This window comes from Rhincodon typus, chromosome 1 (genome assembly GCF_021869965.1).
Source record: "Rhincodon typus isolate 14 chromosome 1, sRhiTyp1.1, whole genome shotgun sequence".
Lineage (NCBI taxonomy): Eukaryota > Metazoa > Chordata > Chondrichthyes > Orectolobiformes > Rhincodontidae > Rhincodon > Rhincodon typus.
In genome coordinates this window covers 9,672,775-9,698,015 of record NC_063332.1, presented here as the reverse complement: position 1 = coordinate 9,698,015, position 25,241 = coordinate 9,672,775, and the positions used below count along the sequence as shown (strand labels likewise).

The 25,241-nt window shown below is 44.8% G+C and overlaps 1 protein-coding gene across 2 annotated transcripts in view; it reads right to left on the bottom strand.

Moving 5' to 3' along the window:
* Positions 1 to 2,381: 2,381 nt before the first annotated feature.
* LOC109924930 (BCL2/adenovirus E1B 19 kDa protein-interacting protein 3-like) overlaps positions 2,382 to 25,241 on the bottom strand; it is a 37,776-nt gene continuing 14,916 nt past the window's right edge. The window contains exons 2-6 of one of the 2 annotated variants that reach the window (XM_048603764.1): positions 21,024 to 21,186; positions 12,497 to 12,581; positions 11,062 to 11,168; positions 8,514 to 8,663; positions 2,382 to 6,669 (exon numbers count right to left, since the gene is read on the bottom strand). In XM_048603764.1, the coding sequence (XP_048459721.1) occupies positions 6,621 to 6,669; positions 8,514 to 8,663; positions 11,062 to 11,168; positions 12,497 to 12,581; positions 21,024 to 21,186 (554 nt within the window). In that variant the 3' untranslated portion in view covers positions 2,382 to 6,620. Of the gene's footprint in view, positions 6,670 to 6,699; positions 7,337 to 8,513; positions 8,664 to 11,061; positions 11,169 to 12,496; positions 12,582 to 21,023; positions 21,187 to 25,241 lie in introns of those variants that run through there. The other variant, XM_048603755.1, reaches the window with a different exon arrangement.

Genomic DNA, 25,241 nt, shown 5'->3' with positions numbered 1-25,241 from the left:
AGCAGAGGTAGGCAAAAAAAGAGTCATTTTTGAGTTGGCAGGATATGATGAGTGAAGTGCCACAGGGATCAGTGTTGGGGCTTCACTAGTTTACAATTTATATCAATGACTTGGATGAAGGGACTAAACGCATATTTGCTAAATCTGCTGCTGCTGCAAATAGGAAAATAAGTTATGAAGAGGTCATCACATTTCTGCAAAGTGGTACAGATAGGTTGAGCGAGTGGGCAAACATTTGGCAGATGTATGATTTGTAAATGAACTTGTTCATTTTGGTAGGAGAAAGAAAAAAAGAAGCAGATTATTTAAATGGGGAGAGATTGTAGAACTCAGAGGTAGAGGGATCTGCGTAGCCTTGTACAGAAATCACAAGCAGCTAGTTCCCAGGCACAGCCAAAGATTATAAAGGCAAATGGAATGCTGTCATTTATTACAAGGGGGTTGGACTATAAAGATACAGATGTTTTGTTTCATGGAATTATATAATCATACAGTACAGAACAGGCCCCTCGAGTATGCACCAATAAAACCTAACCCCTGAAACGTCAGCCTTTCTGCTCCTATGATGCTGCTTGGCCTGCTGTGTTCATCCAGCCCTGCACCTTATTGTCTCCATTTCTCAACATGGCTGCTTCCATTTCTAAGGGATAGGCCGGCCATTAACAACTACTACAAACCCACTGACTCCCAATTATCTTGACAATACATCCTCACAACTTGCTTCCTGTAAAAAAACTGTTCCATTCTCCAAGTTCTTGCATCCCTATTGCATCCGATGTTCTAATGATGCCAACTTCGACAAATGGCCTCTGAAATGTCCACCTTCTTCTTCAACCGAGGATTCTCCAGCATCATTGTTGACAGGGCCTTCAGCCGGGTCTGACCCATCTCCCGCACTTTGGCCCTCACCTCCTCTATTCCCTCCCACAACAGCGATAGGGTTCCCCTTGTCCTTACCTACCATCCCACCAGCATCCACATCCAGAGGATCATTAGCTGTCATTTCCGCCACCTCCAGTAGGATGACACCACCAGACACATATTCTCCTCCCCTCCCTTGTCAACCTTCCACTGGAACTGTTCCCTCCAGGGCACCCTGGACCACTCCACCTCCTTCACTGCCAACATGAACCCACAGCCTCATGGCATTTTTAAACATTTATTCATGGGAATTAAGGCTAAGCCAGCATTTGTTGCCTGTCCCTAATAGCCCAGAAGGCAGTGAGAGTCAACCACATTGCTGTGGGTCAGGAGTCACACGTAGACCAGACCAGGTAAAGGTGGCAGTGCTGGTGATGTGGAGTTGAGATCAGGATAAGATCAGCCATCATCATGCGAAATGGCAGAGCGGGCTCGAAAGGCTGAGTCTCCTACTCCCACTCCTAATTCCTCTGTAAATGGAGCTCCTTTGAAATCTCACTGAGGCTTGGCGTCAAAAGCCAACCTGATAATGTTCTTAGGAAGAACAGTTCTATGGAAGGGTGACCGGACCCGAAACATTAACTCTGATTTTTTTCTTCACAGATGCTGCCAGACCTGCACAGCTTTTCCAGCAACTTCTGTTTTTGTTCCTGATAATGTTCTTGTCAGCCAACTTAGATGCTTTCTCGACATCTGTAGTGTTCTAGAATTTTCATCATGCAGGTACAGTGATAAGTCAGAATAATGAGTGACTTGAAAATAAATCATAGAAACCCTACAGTGTAGAAGCAGGCCAATCAGCCCATTGAGGCCATTCCACCTAAACTGCACAACGTTGGGTGGTGGGCAGAACCAGAGCACCTGGAGGAGACCCACACAGACCCAGAGAGAACATGCAAACTCCACACAGACAGTCACCCAAGGGTGGAATTGAAGCCACGACCCTGCTGCTGTGAGGCAGCAGTGCTAACCACCGAGCCACCTCAGTCTGAGGTGCTGACATATGCTGACTGCTTGTTTCCTTCCATGATGACAGAAGGCTGGGAAACAATGGGAGCAGGCAGGAAAGTGGAGCCAATGTGACGATCAGATCCGCACACAACTTACTGAATGGCGAAACATGCTCGGGGGGAGGGGGCGTGCTGAATGGTCGATCCTTGGGGATATTCAAAATTAAATTCGCAGGGATTGCTACTCCTGCTTGACTGTTCAGTTACCCTTTGTGCTGAGCGAGAACAAGACTGCATGCTGCTCGGTGACCCCTATTGTAATGAAATGACTTTGGTCAAGAGTAAGAGTCGCAAGTTCAGGACAAACGTGAAGAAAAAACAAAGCTAAAGGAAGCATTTTGCTGAGAATTCGGTTGACAAAATGGGTGAGGAGGATCTGCTCCGACCCAAGAAATGACAAACGTGGGAAATAATCTGATGACGAAACAAAGTAATCAACAGAAGTCTTTCACTGCTCAGGTTTAATTACTTTTTACACTGGGGGGTTATAAGCTGAAGCATATTTACAGATCTTTTAATTGCAAAACTTAATTCCAGTCATTAATAATTAAAAAGGGATCTCTGCTCATACACCATAATGGAGTGCCCTCATCCAATGAGGTTTCTGGTGAGTAATCAAATGATTGGAGCTTAGATATTGAAGATCCCACTATTTTGCTCAAGCATTTTTCATCCTGAAGAGCTTTGGAAATTTTTCCCAAGTCCAGTCACTAATGTGTATAAAGTGGATAAAACTCTTCCTGATTTCATTCCTAAATTAATTAGGTCGAGGTCTTTGTTAAAGAGAGACGGTGAAAATCTTCACACTTCAGATGCAGTGCAGACTCTGGGCACATAGACTGAACGCTAGTTATGGGACAGCTGTTCTTTTTAAGAAATAAGAGACTGGAGATACTTGGACCTTTCAGTTTTCAAATGCAGATGGATGGCAACGCCTCAGAAATTGGAGCAAGCCATATTGCAAAAGGCAGAAACTGCGGTATTGGGAATGGGACCAGATAACATAGGATCAATCTTAGTAAAATGCTGATTTAAGAGCAACTTAGAAATGTCTCAAATAAAAAGTGTCTCTCGGATACAGTACTGGAGGTAAAAGTCATGCTGGCATTTTACAAATGAATTCTTAGGAGAATTCTGAGCTAAAATGAGTCAAATAACCCTCATCTAATACCTGTAAATACTCACGGTGGTGGACAGTAGTCAAATGCCAGGTTCACTGAAAATATTTTAATGATGATATAATTATACTTGTTTAATTGATGCAAAAAAATTGGTTTGAGCTAAATTCAATGACTATTGTTCATTTCAGAATAGTTGAAGGATGTGGAGTTATACACACATGAAAGTTTGACGGCTGCTTCATGTTGAGCTTGACCATCTTTGTCATGGAGGTAGGTCATCGCCATTACCTGGAGGTCTCCCTGATGCCAGTAGTCAGAAATCACTCGACACTAGGTTATAGTCCAAGAGGTTTATTTGAAAACACAAGCTTTCGGTGCCTCAGTCCTTCTTCAAGTGTTAGTGAGAGAGGTAGTATCAGACACAGAATTTATAAGTAAAAGATCAAAGGTTCACACCATTAATGAGGATGTACTAAACAAACCTAAGATGCTGTTAAATCTTTAATCAGTTAGGAGGTGCACTACAGGTGACCCCCACCACACTATACATTCACACACACACACACACATACTCTCCCCCTTCTCTCGCACACGCATATACACACACACACACACTCTCCCCACTTCGCGCACGCGCGCGCACGCACTCACTCTCCCCCTCACTCACTTACTTGCTCTCACACACACACACGTGAATCTATGGAATTTATTTTGCAGATACATTTTATTTTGTTCAAAAAGCACACAATTTATAGACAGTCAGTCAATATGGTATTTTATAAATTCCTACTTTAGAAATAAAACCTGTCTGACTCCAAACTAAAACACTGTTTCGAAACAAGGTCTCACACCGATCATGCATTGTCTGACCTCTTCTTTACACTGATAAAACCTTTAGTTCTCTCATGACAGTGACTTGAAAGGAATTTGGGGATTTACATATACATATTAAGCAATTAAAACATGCTAACTGATTAAAGATTTAACAGCATCTTAGGTTTGTTTAGTACATCCTCAATGGTGTGAACCTTTGATCGTTTACTTATAAATTCTGTGTCTGATACTATCTCTCTCATTAACAACTGAAGGACTGAGGCACTGAAAGCTTGTGTTTTCAAATAAACCTGTTAGACTATAACCTGGTCTCATGTGATTTCTGACCTTGCCCACGCCAGTCCAACACCAGCACCTCCACATCATGAAGCCAGTAGGAATACAGGAAACACCAGACAGCTATCAGCCAAGTATTGTTGCAGTTGCTATAATGTCAGTGGACCATAGGATTGTTCTCTCATGACAGAGAAAGAGAGAGAGAGAGACACACAACTGAGTGGTGAGTTTAACATGAGGGTCACCACATCTCAGGCAAGGTTGAGAATAAAAGACCTACATGGGCACCTCAGCTGGTGCAGGAATCAAACCCATGCTGTTGGCATCACTCTGCATTGCAACCCAGCCAGTGAGCCAACTTTGCCAAATGACCCCCTATACTAGGCATGCAGGAAATACTACACAGCTATCATCCTCAGGGACTAAGTGAAATCTGCTCAGGCCCTGGGTTGTGGTGACAGAAGCAGGGGGCTAAGGTTGTTGGTTAGATACCTTTTTAGTTGCGGTTCAGTAGGTAACGGTGCACCCTTACCTCTGATCCGGAAGGTGGTGCGTTCAAGACCCACCCCAGAGACTTGAGTGTCAGATCTCGGCAGACACACCAGTGCGGTAATGAGGGAGTGCCACACTTTCAGAGGTGTTGTTTGGGAAGCAGTCGGTTTTGTGGCATCATTTCAAAGATCAGGGAGTATTGCACTCTGGTCAATATTAATCCCTAAACAAAACCGCTAAAAAGCACATCGCAGACACTATCTCATTGCTCTTTGTGAGATCTTGCTGTGCGCAATCGGTTTCCCACATTAGTACAATGACTACAAAAGTAGCTCTAAGGTGCCCTAGGTTGTGAAAGAGCCTAAACAAAGGATTTCTTTTCTATCAGCTCGCAGTTTCAATTCCAGCTAGAAGCACTGCCACTAAAGCAGCAGACCCTTCGTTGTTAAGGGATGAGGAAAAATGTAGTCCCTGAGTCGATCAAATGGTCTTCCGTAAACCGGGGAGGGTGAGCTCTGAGTCGAAACAAAGAGACTTACTCCAACTGCTTAAAGTCACTCACTTGGGAATGCCTTCTGTGGGAGCCAGGAATCACTTTAGTCCCCAAATCAAAAACGTGGAGTGTAACATGGTCCTGACCCTATCCAGCCACTTGTTACTGTGCCCACGACGAAGTGCCTTGAGCAGAGCAAGGAAAAGAAGCAAGTGACCCTAGTGAGTTTTAAAATGGAATGACACAATGTGACAGATTTCACAGCTGTATCAGAATTACCACGGTCCCAGGAGCTGACCTCCAACGTGGGGTTGACTAGGAATGGGTTTCATGGTCACAGCAGGGTTGTACCATGAAGCTTTATAGATCTTAAGGTTTAATTCATGGTCAGGGTTCAGCCATTTTGGGTTCATCGGCCAATCAATCAGCAGTGCTTAGAAGTATACTATCTGGCTTCAGTGCGGCAATCCACTTTCACTTTGCTGCTAAAAGAGTTACAGAGCATCCTTGATTGATTATACAAACCATTCTATTATCAGCCAAACTCCCATTCTACAGCAGGGAGATACAGCAATAAAATCTAACCTCTGCATCAATGGTCTGCAGGTGGACTATTAACCTGAAACCCTCCACTATTCTCTCCGACCTACGCGAGATGATCATTTTTCTCGGGTTCACTTCCAAATGGCTCAACTTGAACTTTCTGATTTTATACTTTAACTTCTATTCGGTTGCAGGACTGCAACAGCATTTATTGCTCATCCCCAATTGCCCTTGAAACTGCTTTTTGTCGCATTTTTGTTTTTTTTTAAAAAGAAATGTATAATCATTAACCTGCTTTCCTAGCCGCTACCGTGACAGCATCATGGATTTCCAAACAAGTCGGCTGACATTCTGGAATACTGAGCTGTGGTGAAAGTGAAGCTGATTTCTTTTTCTTGGCAGTGCAAGGCAAACAGAGGCATTGTCAAGATGCGTTGGTGTTGACGTGGAGAGGGACCAACTGACATTTGTAACTCTCGGATAAAATGACTCAGGGTCTGGGGAAACAGGTTTTCCAGGACTTGGATACAGGAGGGAAGTGCACACACATGGCCATATGTTCACCTGGGTGCACAGGCGCGCACACAGGCTCTACACAAATCCTGCGGCAGACGGTCCGAGTGCAAGACACGTGTTACTAAGATAGATTCCGCCTGCACCAGCAAGAGCTGAGGAACAGCAGCGCAGTCTAAAGCCAACTACCCGCGCTGCTGAGGATAGCTTGTACACAATGAGGACAATTACAGGGGAGGAGGGAACAAACAAGAAGTCACAGTGGGTCGAAACGGGGTAACTGAGAAAACGCTTCGAATCACTGTAACTTCCATCACAGCTGCTGCCGATATCCGTTGAACCGAGGGACGAGTGAGGAGTTCGATGTCAAACCTCCGCCATTTATCGGGCGCGATCCAATCTTCCTGGAGGTTTTTTTTATAAGGTACTCGCCGACGACGCAGCCAATCGCTTGCCGATGTATATTCTACAGCAGGACACACAGAACAGAATCAAACAGCGTCAGGGGATTTCCCACTGCCAACTGTGGGTCACCCTGGGTCATTTAAAACCACCCCACGCATTAAACGGCACAGTCGGCTTTCTCGTGGGCGACATCCTGGACGGGAAGGGTGGGGAGTTGCGAGGGGTGGGGCAATGAAAAATTTCCCTCTTCGTACAATTCCTGAACATGTCTCCAAATGTAATCAATGGAACACCCTGGGGACCATATGTATAAAGTTGGCACCAATACATTCAAGGGGCATTTCAGGAAAAATGAGCCCCTTTTCCCCCACACAGAGGTAGGCACCTGAAGAGGCCAGCCCACAGGAGTGAAGTAAATAGCACAGCTACATGGTAGAGGACACAATTTCAGAATAAGGGGTCGCACATTCAAGATAGAGGAGAATTTCTTCTCAGAGGGTAGTGAATCTGTGGAATTCCTTACTGCAGACAGCTGTCAAGGCTGAGTCTTTAAGTCTATTCAAGGTTGAGATAGATCGTTCATCAGTAAGAGAATCAAGGGTTTTGGGGAAACGGCAGGATGTGAGGATGATCAGATCAGCCATGATCTCATTGAACGGTGGAGCAGACTTGATGGGCTGAATGGTCTACTTCTGCTCCTCAGGCTGATGTTCTGATTTGAGGGAAGGCTAGACAAGCACAAGAAGGAGAAAATAACAGAAACAAATGCTGAGAGGTTGAGATGAGGTTCACATGGAGCGTAAATGTGTGCATTGATCAGTGAGACTGCATGACTTGTTTCTGTGTTACAGATTCAATACAACAATTTGTCAAGACTAACAACGGTGGGTTCAAATTCCTGAGACTGTGTAATGAAATGATCAAATGGTAGCAGTCTGTAAAAATATGTTTGCATGTATACGGGTATGTGTGTGTGTTGAGTGCTTGGTGTGTTTGTGTGTGTGTGTATGCATACATATAAGTGTGTGTGTGTGTGTATCCGTGTATGTGACAGCCTTTTGGAACAAGGGTTATACTTGTTCATGACAGAAACCTGTGTGAGGAGTCTTCTAACACGGAGACGCTGTTGCATTGTCACAGTTCTGGCTGACTGGGGAATGCTCCAGTTCTTTTGACCAGCTCAAGGCCTTTCGGAAGGATTTACAGATTGAGAATCAAACTGTTCAGCTACTTTAAGACACCTGCACCTGCCCCTCCATGCAAACCAAGTTCTGAGGTCGAACTTGACCCCGGACTCACACAGTCATTGAGTCGTACAGCACGGAAACAGACCCTTCGGCCCAACCAGTTCATGCTGAACATAATCTCAAATTAAACTAAACCCACCTACCTGTTCCTGGCCCTCATCCCTCTAACCCTTTCCTATTCATGTATTATCCAAATATCTTTTAAATGTTGCAATTGTGCCCGCATCCACCACTTCCTCAGGAAGTTCATTCCACACAAATCATCATCTGTGTATCAAGTTTGCCCCTCATGTCTTTTTTGAAACTCCGTCCTCTCAACTTAAAAATGTACCCTCTAGTCTTGAAATCCCCCATCCTAGGGAAAAGATATCTACCATTAACTAAACCTCTCATTACTTTATAAACCTCTATAAGGTTGACTCTCAACCTCCTACGCTGCAGTGAAACACATCCCAGCCCATCCAGCCTTTCTTTATAACTCAAACCTCGCATACCTGGCAACATCCTGGTAGATCTCTCCGGAACCCTCTCCAGCTTAATAATAGCCTTCTGGTCGAGAGGTTGGGACTTTACAAACTGCGTCACAAGACCTGGCTTTTATGTAAGTGCTACGTGCGATAGGAGTGCAAGATAATGTCGACATTAATCATGGACGTACCCCACTCCCAGCGTTAACAGGTGAGTGATCAGGAGAGATGGGAGGAGGAACATTACAAACTCGGAACTGAAGATCCCTCCTTTCTTCATCACGCCTGTCTTCCGTACACTCAGGCTCGAACAATATTTTGGATGCTTGAAGGCAAATTCCCTAAGAGCAGCAAAAATATAACAAGAACCACTTGTCACTTCCATCCAGTCAACGCACAGCTTAGAAAATGTACTCACCCTGAGCCTCAACAACGTTATCTTTTTGATGAAGCGCTCATTGGTTTGTTCTGCATTAAGTAATTTCTGGCAGAATAGCAGTGCAACTTGATCATAACCAAATGATCATCCATTGGGGCCACTGAGAGTTCTCCTTACATTCGAACTGGCCCATTGGTTTCTGAGCAGTCTTGCTTCAGGCTCATTAGTTGAATGGCCAACTTCTGATCCTGGACAAAAGTAACAAGGTAGCTGAGTAGAGATTGGTTCCAATGGCTGGGGAATGGGGTCACCATCTCAGAATAAGAGGTTGGCCATTTTGAATTCTCTACCCCAGAGAATAATTGATAGGTTTTCGAATGTTAATGACTTCGAGGGGTACGGGAATAATGTGGAAAAATGGCACTGAGGTAAAGAGCTCAGACATGATCTAGTTAAATGGTGATGCAGGTTTAATGGGCTGAATGGTCTACTCCTGCTCCTGTTTCTTGATTTATATTTCTGCAGGCACTCAGACATTGAGCAGAGTCAAGATGGAGAATGGTAGATCTGCGGTTACTTGGGGATTTTTAAAAAATGACTTGACTTTGGTGACAAGGTCAGCATTTATTGCCCATCCCTAACTGCCCAAAGAGCAGTAAAGAGCCAACTACGTTGCTGTAGGTCTGGAGTCACATGAAGGCCAGACCAGGTAAGGATGGCAAATTCCTCCCCTGCAGGACATTCGTGAACCAGATGAGATTCTACAACAATAAACAGTCCCTATAGTGTGGGAGCAGGCCATTTGGCCCATCAAGTCCACAGTGACCCTCCAAACAGCACCCCACTGAAACCCACCCCAACGCTGTAACTCTGCACTACTCCCATAGGTAGCTCATTTAGCTTGCACACCATAGGCCATTTTAGCTTGGCCATTCCACTTATACTGCACATCTTTGGACTGTGGGAGGAAATCAGAGCTCACAAAGGAAACCCACACAGACACAGGGAGAATGTGCAAACTCCACACAGACAGTCACCCAAGGGTAGAATTGAACCTGGGTCCCTGGTGCTGTGAGGCAGCAGTGCTAACCACTGAGCCACCGTGCCGCCTGGCAAATGATAGCTTTATAGTTGCCATTATTAAGACTGGCATCTAATTACAGAATGTATTAATTGAATTTAAATATCACCATCTGCTGTGGTAAGATTTGATCCTACGGCCCAGAGTACTAGCCTGAGCTTCTGGATTACTCTTCAATTAAGGATTATGGGAGTAGCAGGCGGAAGTGGAGTTGAATTAGAAGATCAGCCATGATTTTAATGAATGGTGGAAATGGCTCAAGAGATGAAATGACCTACTACAACTCCTGTTTCATATAGTGACCCTAGAGACTGGAGTTAAGATCAAAGGGTTGGCAGACTGCCTTTATCAAACGACATTTGTTAACCAGTAGAGTTTTAAGACATAGAACATAGAACAGTACAGCACAGCGCAGGCCCTTCGGCCCACAATGTTGTTCTGCCTGATTATCCTACTAAGATCAAACTACCCTGGCATCCCCTACGTTTTACTATCCTCCATGTGCCTATCCAAGAATCGTTTAAAAGTTCACCAGCTTCTTCCTCATTTCTATTCAGATACCAGCCAAGGGGTTCACAAATTTAGTGAATTGAATTTCACAGTTTAACCTGGTGTGATTTGGACCTCAGGCCCTTCCAGTTCTCATAGAATCCCTACAGTGTGGAAATAGGTCCTTCAGCCCTACAAGTCCACACCAACCCTCTGAAGGGCATCCCACCCAGACCCATTCCCCTACCCCTTTTCCCTGTAACCTGCCTAATCTTCACATCCCTGGACACCATGGGCAATTTAGCATGGCCAATCCACCTAGCCTGCACACCTTTGGACTGTAGGAGGTAAGCAGAGCACCTGGAGGAAACCCGCGCAGACGGGGGGGGGGGGGGAAACGTGCAAACTCCACACAGACAGTCGCCCGGGGCGTTGTGCTGTAACCACAGGATTACCGCATCTAAGAACACAGCAGTAAGAGAAATTCACCAAAGCTCCTGAGACAGCACCTTCCAAGCCCCCTTCCACTGCCAACTAGAAGGACAAGGGCAGCAGATACATGGGAACACCACCAGCTGCAAGTTCCCCTCCAAGCCATTCATTATTGCCAGTGTTGCTGGGTGAAACAATATGGTGGGTCTATCTACAGCTCATAGACTGTAGCGTTTCAAGAAAGCAGCTCATCATCAGCACCCAAAGGGCAGACAGGGCTAGGCAATAAATGCTGGCCCTGGCAGTGATGCCTATATCCCACAAGTGAATAAGAAAAATGTACAGAATTGCCACTCACTTTGGAGGTACATTTTCTGGTCGACTGGACCAGTACCAGATCCACTCCGCATTGTTCCTCAGTAATTTCTCAATCTCTCCATTCCTCTCCTGGCTCTCTTCATCAGACTGCGAAAAGACGCAATGACAGGACTGATCACCACAGGAAGAGGTCAACCTTAATCCAATGCATTCCTAGTGAAAGTATGATCACGGGAAGGAATATCCTGAGATTTTCCAGATGGTCAGATTTGAAGTTCCGATGGAAAAGCAAAATAAAACAAAGAGATTGAAACAACTGTGGAGATACTCTACAATATTTGGAAAAATAAACAACAGATTGCACACATTCCTAGATGACTCGAGCAGCCACTTTCTGTCCACCAATCTGGGGCAGGTAATGGTGTGGTAAGAGGATGTGTGCAGATTGCAAATGGGAATGAATGCCAAGGGGAGAAAAACAAACAGGTAAACAATGGAGGAACAAAGACAAAGAAAAACAGAGGGGAAAGAATAATTGAAAAGGGACAAACCAAAGAGAAAAACCACTTCCCATTGAGTCACAGCCCTACGGCTAGTACCTGCCATAATTTTGATGCTGAACGAACAAATTCCTACTTTGGTCAACAAGTTGTCTAGCGCAGAAACAGACCCTTCGATCCAACTCTTCCATGCCGACCAGATATCCTAAATTAACCTAGTTCCATTTTCCAGCATTTGTCGCATATCCCTCTAAACCCTTCCTATTCATATACCCATCCAAATGCCTTTTAAATGGTGTAATTGTACCAGCCTCCACCACTTCCTCTGGAAGCTCATTCCATACACACACTACCCTGTGCATGAAAAGTTGTCCCTTAGGTCCCTTTTATATCTTTCCCCTCTCATCTGGCATCTAAGACATCCCAACGCAATAGCATTTAAAATCTCCCAGTCAAGTTCTGGAACTTCTTCCCCACAGAGCTGGGGTTTCCTTTAGCTTATACGAGCCAACAAAGGAAGTGATAGAGGCAGGTACAATGAAAACATTTAAAAGACATTGAGGCAGGTACATGGACAGGAAAGATTTAGAGGAATATGGGCCAAATGCAAGCTAATGGGACTAGTGCAGTTTAGGAAACCTGGTGGGCATGGATGAGTTGAGCCAAAGGGCCTGTTTCAATCTGTATGTCTCTATATAATCAGGGAATTTGTTGACCAAACTCAAGGGAGGACCATCATCACATTGTATTAAAAATGGTCATTTACTAGTTCAGTATCCCTACTTTCCCATCCAGACCAGAACAGACGTTTCTCATTCTCTGGCCAGCACAGATCCTCCATTGGGAGCAATTAAGTTCATTCTTCAAAATGGGACAGTCAATAACGATACAGAAACATTGTTACTTCAGAGTCACCCTAGTGTGATGGGAATTAGCCATGAGCGACATCCCTCTCCTTGTTGAGTCCTCACATACCTGAGTACTGTTGGTATCTCCGACGCTTCCAGTCTCAAACTCGGTGGGAATGTGAGACGTCTGGGGGCTCATCAGTAATGGAGGGCTGAAATACATGGTAAACAACACTCTGTAACATGGAATGGACTCAAGGCTTCATTTTCATTCTGTCAGATGGCATCAGAACACCACAGGCCGTCAATATGGCCATCCTTCTCTCCTCACTTGGTCCCCTCTTGCTGGTTGAGTGAGTACCCGGGTACAGCAATGGATAATCACAACATTCCACTCATCCTGGCAGAAAGATGTCTTCAGCAGAAGATTAGAACTAGGGCTCACATGTTAAATAGAACAGGTCTGTTTAAGCTGGAGTTGAGGAGAGTTTTTCTTTCTCTGGGGGCCTTGAGTCTTTGGCACTTTCTTCCCCAGCGAATGGTGGAGGTAAGGTCATTAAAATGTATAAGAGGTAGATAGATTCGCGACTGGTGAGGGAGTCAATGGTTCTCAGGGGTAGGCAGGGATGTTTAGTTCAGGCAAAGGTCAGATCAGCCATGGACTTTTTGAATGGTAGACTGAGCATGAAGAGTCAAATGGCCAGCTCCTGCTCCATAGTGTTCCTACATTAGTTATTAGAAAGGTAAAGTTGCCGTAGTCCTACCAGACTACAGCGTTGCTCTCTCATTAGAGACAGAGAAAGAGACAACTGGCAGTGATTTAACCTAAGGGTCACCATGCCTCAGGCAGGGGTGAAGCTGAAAAGGAGAGTCCTTCATGGTAACCTCAGATAGTGTGGGAATTGAAGCCACACTGTCGGTATCACAAACCAGCCTTCCAGCCAACTGAGCTAACTGGCACCCAATTGGTTATTATATTACAGGCTATAAGGGTTAAATTATGAGGACAGGTATCATTTCTAGTCTATATTCCCTACAGTTTAGAAGTTTAAGCAGCGCTCTCATCGTGATGTACTCAGATGCTTGAAGGAATTGATAGGGTATACAGACAGAAACACGCTTTCCTGGTGGTGGTAGGGTCTGGAATGAAGTGGTATAATTACAGCTAGGCCTTTCAGCAGTGGATCTCAGGAACGCATGTTGGGCATCTGCCCTCCCTCCCACTTCCAATGAAGCTGTGGATGTTGGGACAATTTAAGCCCTAGAAATCGAGACTAATAAACTGTTCTGGAGAAGTGTCACCGGATCCAAAATGCTAACTCTGCTTTCTCTGCACAGATGCGGCCAGACCTGCTGAGTTTCACCAACTGTTTCTGATTTTGTTTCTGCTTTATAGCATCCACTGTTCTTTGGGGTTTTTCTAACTAATGGATTGTTTGTTTAAGGGTGAGAAGGGCTATAGGACCTCAACGGGTGCTTGAAGCAATGATGGAGATAAGCATAATTGTTCTTAGTCATTAACGAACCGAGAAAGAGAGGGCCTTGCTGGAAAGTGAAGTGCAAATGAAGGAAGGGTGATGTGAGACAAAGCTTTTTCACACGGTGAGTAGTTAGAGCATAGAATGCACTGCCTGGAAACATGGTAGGTTAAATTGAGGCATTCAAGAGGGGAATTGGATGATTATCTGGATCAAAATGATGTGCAGGGATATGGGCGAAAGACGGGAGATTGGCACTAGGTAATAGAGCTGGGGCAGGGATGATAGGCTGAATGGCCTCCTTCTGCATTGTAACAATTCTGTGATTCTATGAAGCCACAACTGCATTGAAGAATAAGGGCTAAATGGCTAACTCCTATTCCCATATTCCAGAGACTGGACTGTTGAAGGACATTAATGATCTGTAAGTCAGTGTTAATGTGTTGGAGAAGAACGGTCAAGCTAAAGATCCCTTTTTGTAACAATCAGACATTTACAGATACTCCCTTATTTCAATTAGAGTTTATTTCAACTTGAAAATCCAATTCAGAGTACGCTATTTAACTACCAACATCAGATAATGTCATAGAATCACAGAATCTCCACAGTGTGGAAACAGACCATTCGGCCCATTTAGTCCACACTGACCCTCTGAAAAGCACTGCATCTAGACCCACACCTCTACACTATAATGCCACAATTCTCACGGCTAATCCACCTAGACTGCACATCCATGGGCACTATGTGTAATTTATCATGATCAATCCACCTAACTTGCATACCTTTGGAGTGTGGGAGGAAACTGGAGCACTCAGAAGGAGCCTATGTAGACACGGGGAGAATGCACAGACTCCACATAGACATTCATTCCAGGCTGGAATCAAACCCGGTTCCCTGGTGCTGTGAGGCAGCAGGGCTAACTACTGAGCCACTGTACTGCCTATTTTAAATGTTTTTGATCAGGCAGGTATTAATAAGATATTTCCACTGAGTGCAAGACTAGCTGCGTAAGTATAAAATAGCCCCTGTAAGTAAATCTAATTGGGAATTTTGAAACAACTGTATTACCAAAAGAGTGGTGAGTAACTGGAACTCTCAGTGCATGAAGTGAATATGCATTTAAGGGAAAGTTGGATAAAAATCACGAAGAAGGAATGAAGGATATGTTGACAGGGGGAGGTTAAGAATAAATTATGTGAAGCATCAGCAATAACATGTGACAAATGGACTGAACAGCCCGGTTCTGTGCTGTCAGTTCTAATGAGGTTGCAATCCACACTGGCTAAGGTGGCCACACAAGTCTGGTATTCTCAACATCTCCAATTACCTAAGGTGTGGTTACCCTTGGGCAAAACTCACCACCAATTGTCTCTCTCTCTCTCTGTCTGTCTGACTGGCTGCTTCCATACTGTAGGGATTCTACTTCAAACAAAATTGTCCTTTCAAGAACAGGACATGTTCCTGTTAATGGCTAAGATGGGTAAAGGGCTGTTAAAAATCAGTCTCCTGGATCTAGAGTGCAGTCATCTCTGGTCAATTCCCCAACAAGGGGAAAATAAACATAAGTATCTCAAGTCACAATGGGACTGTGCCTTTAATAGTTCTGAAAGCTGTCAGTGCAACAGTCACTTTGTAGAGTTGACGAAATCAGCAACTTTAATTTTTTGTCTCTCTTGGCAAGGCAGAATGTCATGAAACTAATTCCTCTTTTGACAGAGGGTGGAGAAGGCCAGGCTACAGAACAAGCTGGGACTCGATCTGTAAAGGGAGGATGCTGTCAAATGGTGTTGCAATCACTTGGTTGGTTTTATTGACTTTGTGGGTTTTAGTGAGCCAGCAATCCGACACATTGTCTGCTTAATTCACTCATGCAGGACCAGTTCCAGCATCTGCGGAGTGCTGACTCAGACACTATCCAGCTCCCTCCTCCAACCCAGGCCCCAACTCGCCACTTTGGATTTTTCTGTCCCATTCACTGCATCCCAGGATGGACTCACTGGGGGTTAAAAGATTAAATTAAGAAGGGAGGATGCACAGTTGGGCTGGTATACATTCTCTGGAATTCAGAAGAGCAGGAGTAGATTTATAATTTTAAACCACCTGCTGGGGAGGCAATGGCCTAGTGGTGTTATCACCGGACTGTTAATCCAGAGACCCAGACAACGTTCTGGGAACCTGGGTTCGAATCCTGCCATGGAAGATGGTGGAATTTGAATTCAATAAATATCCAGAATTAAGAATCTGATGATGACCATGAATCCATTGTTGATTGTTGGGAAAAACCCATCTGGTTCACTAATGTCCCTTAGGGAAGGAAACTGCCATCCTTACCTGGTCTGACCTACATGTAACTCCAGGCAATTAGGGATGGGCAATTAAATACTGCCAGGCCAGCAATGCCTTCACCCAGTTAATGAATAAAAGGGGGGAAAAAAGATTTCAATAAGAAGAAAGGTTCAGAACCAATTCTGATGAAGAGTCACTAGACTGAAAATGTTATGTCTGCTTTCTACCCCAGATTTGCTGAGTTTTTCCAGCAATTTCCGTTTATGTTTTAGAAGAAGTGCTGGTGGAGTGAGTTCAAAAAGAGGATTTAAATATCAGAGCTAGGTACTATTATGTACTTGTGTACTACTAGAACAGGCAACTCTGAGATTTTGTAAATTTTTGTCATACTAAGGCCTTTCCTTGTGTTTTTCAAAATATATATTGCATTTATACTTGTGTTAAAATGTGACTAGTTATGAGGAGGTCCGCCAACAACCCGAGCTCAAAATCAGGCAAGGGAAGGAACTTTCCTATTTCTTTTCATTCATTCATAGGACGTGGGCTGATATTACTCCGCACAGGCCGGTATCCCATTACAAAGTCACTCTTTATTTACACAAGGAGCGTCTGACACTGATCCAACTCCGTCAGAGCCAGCTCTCAGGGTGAACAGAACCTCTGACACTTCTGTTTATATCTGTCAGCCAGGGCTCCCTGATTGTCCCAGATTAACAGCCCCAATCAGGGAAATCATAATCAATGAGGTCCACCTGGCTGACCTCCTTACAATCATTACACAGGGTGACGCTGGCTAGGCCAACATGTATTGCCCATCCCCAATTGCCCAAAGGGCATTTACTGTCAACCACATTGCTGTGGGTCGAGTCACATGTAGGCCAGACCAGGAAAGGATGGCAGATTTCCTTCCCTAAAGAACATTAGTGAAGCAGATACCACACATGCACATACCTCCTGCCTTGCCAAAGTGTAGCTATCATACCCATTGCTGACATACACCTGGATAAATGCCCCTGCAGAGAGCAGGGTGAGAAGGTAGTATAAAGCCACCATCCTCAATACATTGCTGCTGCAGACAGGAAGAGTGAAGTGGTCAGTCATGGGAAAATAGGAATTATGGAGATATCATTGACAGAGTGAGCACCAAGTGGACAGCTTTGTGAGTGATGGGCCTCATTAAGAAACCACTGTTGTGAGTATATGCCAGTTCTTAGGGAGTCATTAAAGATTTTCCCCACAAAGTGGAGATTGGATCTGCAGCTTACTTTGTGCCTTTGATCTACGGGGTCTTAGAGTGGTGAGATCCCACTCCGCCATTTAAAAGTCTCACACTATTTAGGAGTAACATCAGGAAGCACTTTTTCTCACAAATGCAAGTGGAAAATTTGGAACTGTCTCCCCAAAAAGTAGGTCAATGCTGATATCAAAAGCATGTTTCCATGAAGAACAACTTCCAAAGTATACAGATATTTTAATTACAAATTTATCATTACGCTGAGTCTCTGAATTACTAGCTGAGGGACAATACGTTTATGACAGTACCTCAGGGGAGGTAACAGCACAGTAAAATTATTCTAGAAACTGAACTGGACTAACCACACAAATACAGTGACTACAAGAGCACAGTGGCTCAGTGGTTAGCACTGCTGCCTCACAGCACCAGGGGCCCAGGTTTGATTCCACCCTCGGGTGACTGTCTGTGTGGAGTTTGCACATTCTCCCCATGTCTGTGTTGGATTCTGCCGTGTCTCTGCATCACTCCCCCCATCCCCACCCCCACCCACCACCACAGTCCAACGATGCATTGGTTAGGTAGATTGGCTATGCTAGATTGCCTGTAATGTCCAGGGATGTGTAAATTTGGGTGGATTAGTCATGAGAAATGCAGGGTTACAGGGATAGGGTAGGGGGATGGGGATGGGTCTGGGTGGGATGCTTTTTGGAGGGGGTGGTATGGAATTATTGGGCTGATTAGCCTGTTTCCACACTGTAGGGACAGCAGGTCAGGGGCTAAGAAACCTGCAGCAATAGACTTAGCGCCTGACTCTCCAAAGCCTGTCCACCATCTACAAGGCACAAGTCAGGAGTGTGATGGAATACTTCCCACTGGTCTAGATGGATGCAACTCTAACAACACTCAAGAAGCTTGACACCATCCAGGACAAAGCAGCTCACTTGATTGGCGCTACATCCATAAGCATCCACTCCCTCCATCACCGATGCTCAGTAGCAGTAGTGCGTGCTATCTACAAGATCCAGTGCAAAAATTTGCCGAAGATCCTGACACAAACCCGTGACCACTTCAATCTAGATGGACAAGCGCAGGAGGTACACGGGAACACCATCACCTGCAAATTCCCCTCCAAGTCACACAGCATCCTGACTCAGAAATATATTGCTGTTCCTCCACTGCCGTTGGGTCAAAATCCGAGAATTCCTGCCTTAACATCATTGTGGGTCTACATACAGCATATGGACTGCAACATTCAAGGCGGCAGCTCACCACTACCGTAACAATATGAACGTCAGAACTTAACTGTTCATGGATTGACAGAACAGTTCCTTGAAAGCGAAGTCACAGGTATTTTATTGGTCAGTGCATTGAGTACAGGAGTTGGGATGTTATGTACAGGACATGGTGAGGGCACTTTTGGAATACTGCATTCAATTCTGGTCTTCCTGCCACATGAAAAATGTTGTTAAACTTGAAAGGGTGCAGAAAAGATTTATAAAGATGTTGCCAGGGTTGGAGGGTCTGAACTATAGGGAGGGGCTGAAAACGCTGGGGCTATTTTCCCTGGAGTGTCAGAGGCTGAAGGGTGACCTTATAGAGATTTATAAAATCATGAGGGGCATGGAGAGGATGAATAGCCAAGGTATTTTTCCCCTGGTAGGGGAGTCCAAAACTGGAGTGTTTAAAACTGGTTTAAGGTGAGAGTGGAAACATATAAAAGGGACCTAAGGGACAACATTTTCACGCAGAGGGTGGTGCGTGAATGGAATGAGCTGCCAGAGGAAGTGGTAGAGGCTGGTACAATTACAACATTTAAAATGGCATCTGGATAGGTATATAAATAGGAAGCGTTTAGAGGGATATGGGCCAAATGCTGGCAAATGGGACTAGATTAATTTAGGATATCTGGCCAGCATGAACGAGTTGGACCAAAGGGTCTGTTTCTGTGTTGTACAACTCTAAAACTCTATCTTTGTAAGCAATGGTGGCCCTTGCACTGACTCTCTGTGGCAATCAACTAGTTACAGATTGCCATCTTGAAAATGTCCTCATTCCAACTCTCTGTCTCCTATTTGTTACCTAATCCTCTATTCTTTATTCATTCAGCACTGGCTAGGTAGTATTCATGGCCCATCCCTAATTGCCCAGAGCGTGGTTAAGAATCAACCACGTTGCTGTGGGTCTGGAGTCACATGTAGGCCAGACCAGGTAAGGATGGCACTTTCCTTCCCTGAAGGACAATGGTGAACCAGATGGGTTTTTCCCAACAATTGGCAATGGATTCACAGTCATCATTAGACTCTTAATTCCAGATATTTATTGAATTCAAATTCCACCATCTGCCGTGGTGGGATTCGAACCCAGGTCCCCAGGACGTTATCTGGGTCTCTGGATTAACAGTCCAGCGATAATACCACTAGGCCATCGCCTCCCCATAATGGTAACAAATTCATGGTAAGGAAACGCCTTTAACATTGTGGGCTATTGTTCTATTATCAGCTTATCGAGTGGTATCACTCTTAAGGGCTTACCTGTGACACTCCAACCCCAAGCAAGCCACACAGTTAGAGGGCAGAAAAATGCTGGCAGTGACACCCATGCTCCATGAAAAAAAAATGAAGAAGAAACTGCCGGGCTATGTCCGCTCTGCCTCTGCCTTCCCCTGGCCACATGAAGCACTGTCACAGGCTGAATGAGACTCTCAAGTGGCCATTAAAGAACAAAGAACAGTTCAGCTCAGGAACAGGCTCTTCGGTCCACCAAGCCTGCGCCCACACATGATGCCTTTCTAAACTAAAAACTTTAACCTCTATACGGTCCGTATCCCTCTGAGGCCTGCCTATTATGTGTCTGTCTTAAATGTTGCTACTGTATCTGTCTCCACCAGCTCCTCTGGCAGCGCATTCCAGGCACTTACTACACTCTGTGCAAAAAACCTGCTTCTCACATCTCCTTTAAACTTACCCCCTTTTACCTCGAACCTATGTGCCCTAGTAATTGACATTTCCACCCTGGGAAGAATACTGCGACTATCCATTCTATCTATGCTGCTTATAATTTTGTAAACTTCTATCAGGTCGCTCCTCAGCCTCCAACATCAAGTGAGAACAAACCAAGTTTGTGCAATCTCTCCTCATAGCTAATACCCTCCAAACCAGGCAACATCTGGGTAAAACCTTTTCCGTACCCTCTTCAAAACCTCCACATCCTTCTGGTAGCGTGGCCTCCAGAACTGTATGCATTATTCCAAATGTGGCCTAACTGAAGTCAATTTAGTCACCTCCTGGCCTGAACAGGCCTAAGGACCAACAAACTGCCCTCCCCATCTATTGTAAAATGGGAGACTGGTCAGAAGTGAGGCAGAAGGCAGTGGGAAGACCACCCTCTGTTCTTGACTTGCCTCTCACCTTCATACATGCCTCCAGAAAGACTGGGACATAACACCCAGCCCATGGAGGTTGCTGAACAATGATCTCAAAGAAGGGAAGGGCACAGGTTCTAAGGGCCGATTCCCGTTCCTAGAAAACTGTTTTCATTTTATGTTGACCTATTATTTATTTTTCGGGTCCAATCACTGAAAGAATGATACATTGACACTTCATCCCAGCAGGGAGCACCAAGGTCGGGGGGGGGGGGGCAGAATGGGCCAGGATCACCTGTCACAGTGGGAGCTGCCTCGTGAACTGTTCTTTTCCGTTTCATTCTGTGCATCCAGCAGGATCTTCTCCATGTCACCATTGTGGATGGAACTTGATGAGGGGATGTGCTCCAAGACCCTGGGGCTGCTGTGCTGGTTATAGTTCAGTTCCACCCATGAACCTGAGAGAGAGAGAGAGAGAGAGAGAGAGATAAACCACAAATGAAGGCAGTCACCTCAGACAAAACCACCAGTTAATCTTGGAGCTCTGCTACACCAGGGGGAAAGGATCGCCAAAGGGACAGGGAGGTGGAGGGGGCATCAGAATGACTGCTTGACAACAGTTCCTTTCCAAATCCCCCATTTCCTCTTCCTCCATCGTATCTAAATTTCATCCCAAGGAAATTAGGAGTTTCTGGGCTGGGGTACTGCAGTGATTAACAAGGTTCGGAGTTAAATCCTCGAATGTACTTTTAAACACAGACTTTAAAATACAATTAGTTGCATGTCAAGGGCTACAGAACACTACACAAGTCATTAAGAGCATTGTCGCTCTGACAATGAGAGCAGACTGGCCTATGAAGAAGTTCAGGCACCATAGCAAGGCACTGAGTTGATTAGGCAGAGGGACTGTCTGAGGGAGTTGGATTAATACCAACAGAGATACAGTTTGTAACACAGGGTGCTGGGGAGAGGGGCTACTGAGTGACTACAGTTCCTACTATCTCTGACTACTTGAGGGAGATGGATTAATATCATCAACAGTGATACAGTGAATAACACAGGGTGCATTGGGACAGGGGATACTAAGTAATAGAGTGAGGGAGCTGGATTAACATCAGGAGAGATACAGTCAGTAACACAGGGCGCTAGGGATGAGGGTTTATTGAGTGACAGAGTGAGGGAGCTGGATTAACATCATCAGCAGAAATACAGTCAATAACGCAGAGTGCTAGTGGGGGGGAGACAGGTTATTGAGTAACAGTGTCAGGGAGCTGGATTAAGATCAGTAAAAATACAACTAATAATGCAGGGTTAGTAGGAACTGCAGATGCTGGAGAATCTGAGATAACAAGGTGTAGAGCTGGATGAACACAGCAGGCCAAGCAGCATCAGAGGAGCAGGAAGGCTGATGTTTCGGGCCTAGACCCTTCTTCAGAAATCTTGCCATCACCTGCAAGTGCCCGCCAAGCCACACATCATCCTGACTTGGAAATGTATCACCGTTTCTCAGTGTCGCTGGCTGAAAATCCTCAAACTCACTCCCTAACGGCTTTGTGGGTCTATCCAGAGCAGATGAACTGCAGTGTTTCAAGACAGCAGCTCACTGCCACCTTCTCATGGGCATCTAGGGACAGGCAAGCAGTGCTGGCCCAGCCAGCAATGCCCATGTCCCACAACTGGATGAAAAAAAAAGTTAGATGCGTTTAACAGCATGTTCAATAAATGTGTCAGGGAGGGTACAGCAGGGTACGCTGATGGGCTGAGATCAAATGGAGGAAGGACATGAAAACACAGACATCAACACAGACCAGATGAATTTCTCTGCTGATTCCTAGTTAATTATATATGACGCCAGGAACATCAGATGCAATGAAGAGCTTAAGGGACGCATTCGAAATGATGATGGGTTTAGATTCACAAATAAGCTGTTTCCATTGGCAAGAGGGTCAGTTACTAGATGGTATTAGGGGATTTAAGATAATTAACAGGCGAGCCAGAGACAAAATGAAGAGAAATGTCTTAAGCAACATGAGTTATTAAAGTCTGGAATGTACTTCCTAGAAGTTGAATCAACAGCAAAGTTCAAAAGAAATTGGATAAATACTTGAAAAGAAAAGCACACAGAGCTACAAGGGAAGCTTGGGAATGAAATTCCATTATTCACGAGTATGATGAGCTCAGTGGCATTCTTTGGAGTCTGTGATACCATTAAACTGTCAATGGTATTGTAGATTTTTACAAGAAACATCTGAAACTTGCTCGGCATGATCACCTTGTGACCGGAGTCTCCAATTAGAGAATCACAGAATTGTTATGGAGTAGAAAGGGGCCATTCAGCCCATTGTGCCTGCAGCTTTTCTTAAGAAGGCAGCTCACCACCGCCTTCTCAAGGTCAACTTGGGATGGTAATAAATGCTGGCCAGCCAGTAATGCCTATGCTCCACAAGTGAATAAAACAAACATCATTATCTTCTGCCAATCTTCTGCTTTTACCCCCATATCCTTGCACACTATTTCTCTCAGCTAATCATCCATTGATCTTTGAACCTGCCTCCATCATACTTCCAGGCTGCGCATTCCACACCCTAAGTCCTCACTGAGTGAAAAGGTTCTTTTTCTCACATCACTCTTGTTTTGCTCACACATCACTTTAAATCTATGCACTCTTATTCTTTTCTCTTTTACGAGTGGGGACAGTTTCTCCCTATCTGCTCTGTCCAGCCCACTCATGATTTTGATAACCTCTTTCAAAACCCCTCTCAGCCTTCTTCTCTCCAAGGAGAACCATCTCAACTTCTTCAATCTATCCGTGGACCTAATGAGGCAGTCTCACAGCGTGGCGACCTCTCAGCCCAGTGTAGTGGCCTCCCATTCTGGTGTGGTAGTCTCCTGGCCCGACGTGGCAGTGTCCTGGCCCGGTGTCGTTGTCTCCCGGTGGCCCATGGCGGTCTTTCAGCCCGGCATGGCCTCAACGTGGACATCCAGCCTTGAGGTGATTCCAGAGTGGTCTCTCTGCCTTGAGAGATCAAGGTGAACTCCAGCGTGGTCTGGAGTAAAGATCCAGTGTGGACTGGAGGCTGGGTGCCAGCAATGGACTGGGTTGGAAGGACTGTTATTCTGAACTTTTCATTGCTCTATTTACCAATTTATTCCTACAATCTGTAATGTTGGCCTTTCTATTCCTATATTTTAATTTTTTTCCCTAAGAACTTGTACTGAAGAATCTGTACCTGGGTAGCTCGTACCTAAGATGGTGCCATCAGTGGTGACTTGTAAACTTTTCACTGCACTCACTTGAGTACACTTGAATAAAGCAAATTCAATTCAATTCATAACTGAAGTTTCTCATTCCTGGGGCCATGCTTGTAAATTACCTTCCAACTTTTCCTTTTATGGGATGTTGTTGTCGCTGATAACTGCTCTCAATCTGAGAGGCTTGCTTGGCCATTTCACACAGCAGTTAAGAGTCAACCACATTGCTATGTGTTTGGACAATAGGGCAACCAAAACAGATGGCAGATTTACTTCTCCAAAGGAAGTGAACTGGACAGGTTTATACATGCCATGGAAATAGTTCAGAGAAGGTTTACCAGACTAGAATGGATGGGTTGGCTCATGAGGAAAGGTTAGACAGGCTCTCTGTTGGAATTTAGAAGAGTAATAGAGGTCATACAGGGTGAATAGAAATAGATGCTACTGTTTAAAAATAAGGGTTTGCATATTTAAGCCAGAGATGGGGAAAATCCAAGACATTGACTCAGAGTCATAGCCTTATACAGCAGAGAAACACAGCGTTCTGGTCTGCGTGGATGAGTTGGGCCAAAAGGTCTGTTTCCATGCTGTACAACTCTATGTCTCTAATCGTTTTCTCACACAGCATCATGAGTCTTTGAAACTGTCTTCCTCAAAAAAAATACTGCAAGCAGAATTTTAAAAAGATTTCTTCATAAGCAAGAGGTTACAGGATTGATGGGTGTGCAGAATAATCAGGTTGGCCACGACCTTACTAGAGGCAGAGTGAGCTCAAGGCCTGAATAGCCTACTCCTTCTCACTCTGATACATATACACACGTATGTTAGCAAGGCTCTCTGGATTATTTTTTATTATTCATCTCTAGGATGTGAGCATTGGCAGGTATTTGTTGCCTAGCACTAACTGCCCTCAACAAGGTGGGATTGGTAATTAGGGTGGACTCACAGTTTGAGTTATACGGAGAGGGTGGGTAGGCTGGGACTGTTTTCACTGGAGTGCAGGAGGCTGAGGGGTGATCTTATAGAAGTTTATAAAATCATAAGGAGCATAGATAAGGTGAGTGGCAGGTGCCTTTTCCTTAGGGTGGGGAATTCAAGGCTACGGGGCATTTTTTTATGCTGCGAGGAGAAAGATTTGAAAAACATAGAACATAGAACATAGAACATTACAGCGCAGTACAGGCCCTTTGGCCCTCGATGTTGCGCCGACCTGTGAAAACCAATCTGAAGCCCATCTAACCTAAACTATTCCATTATCATC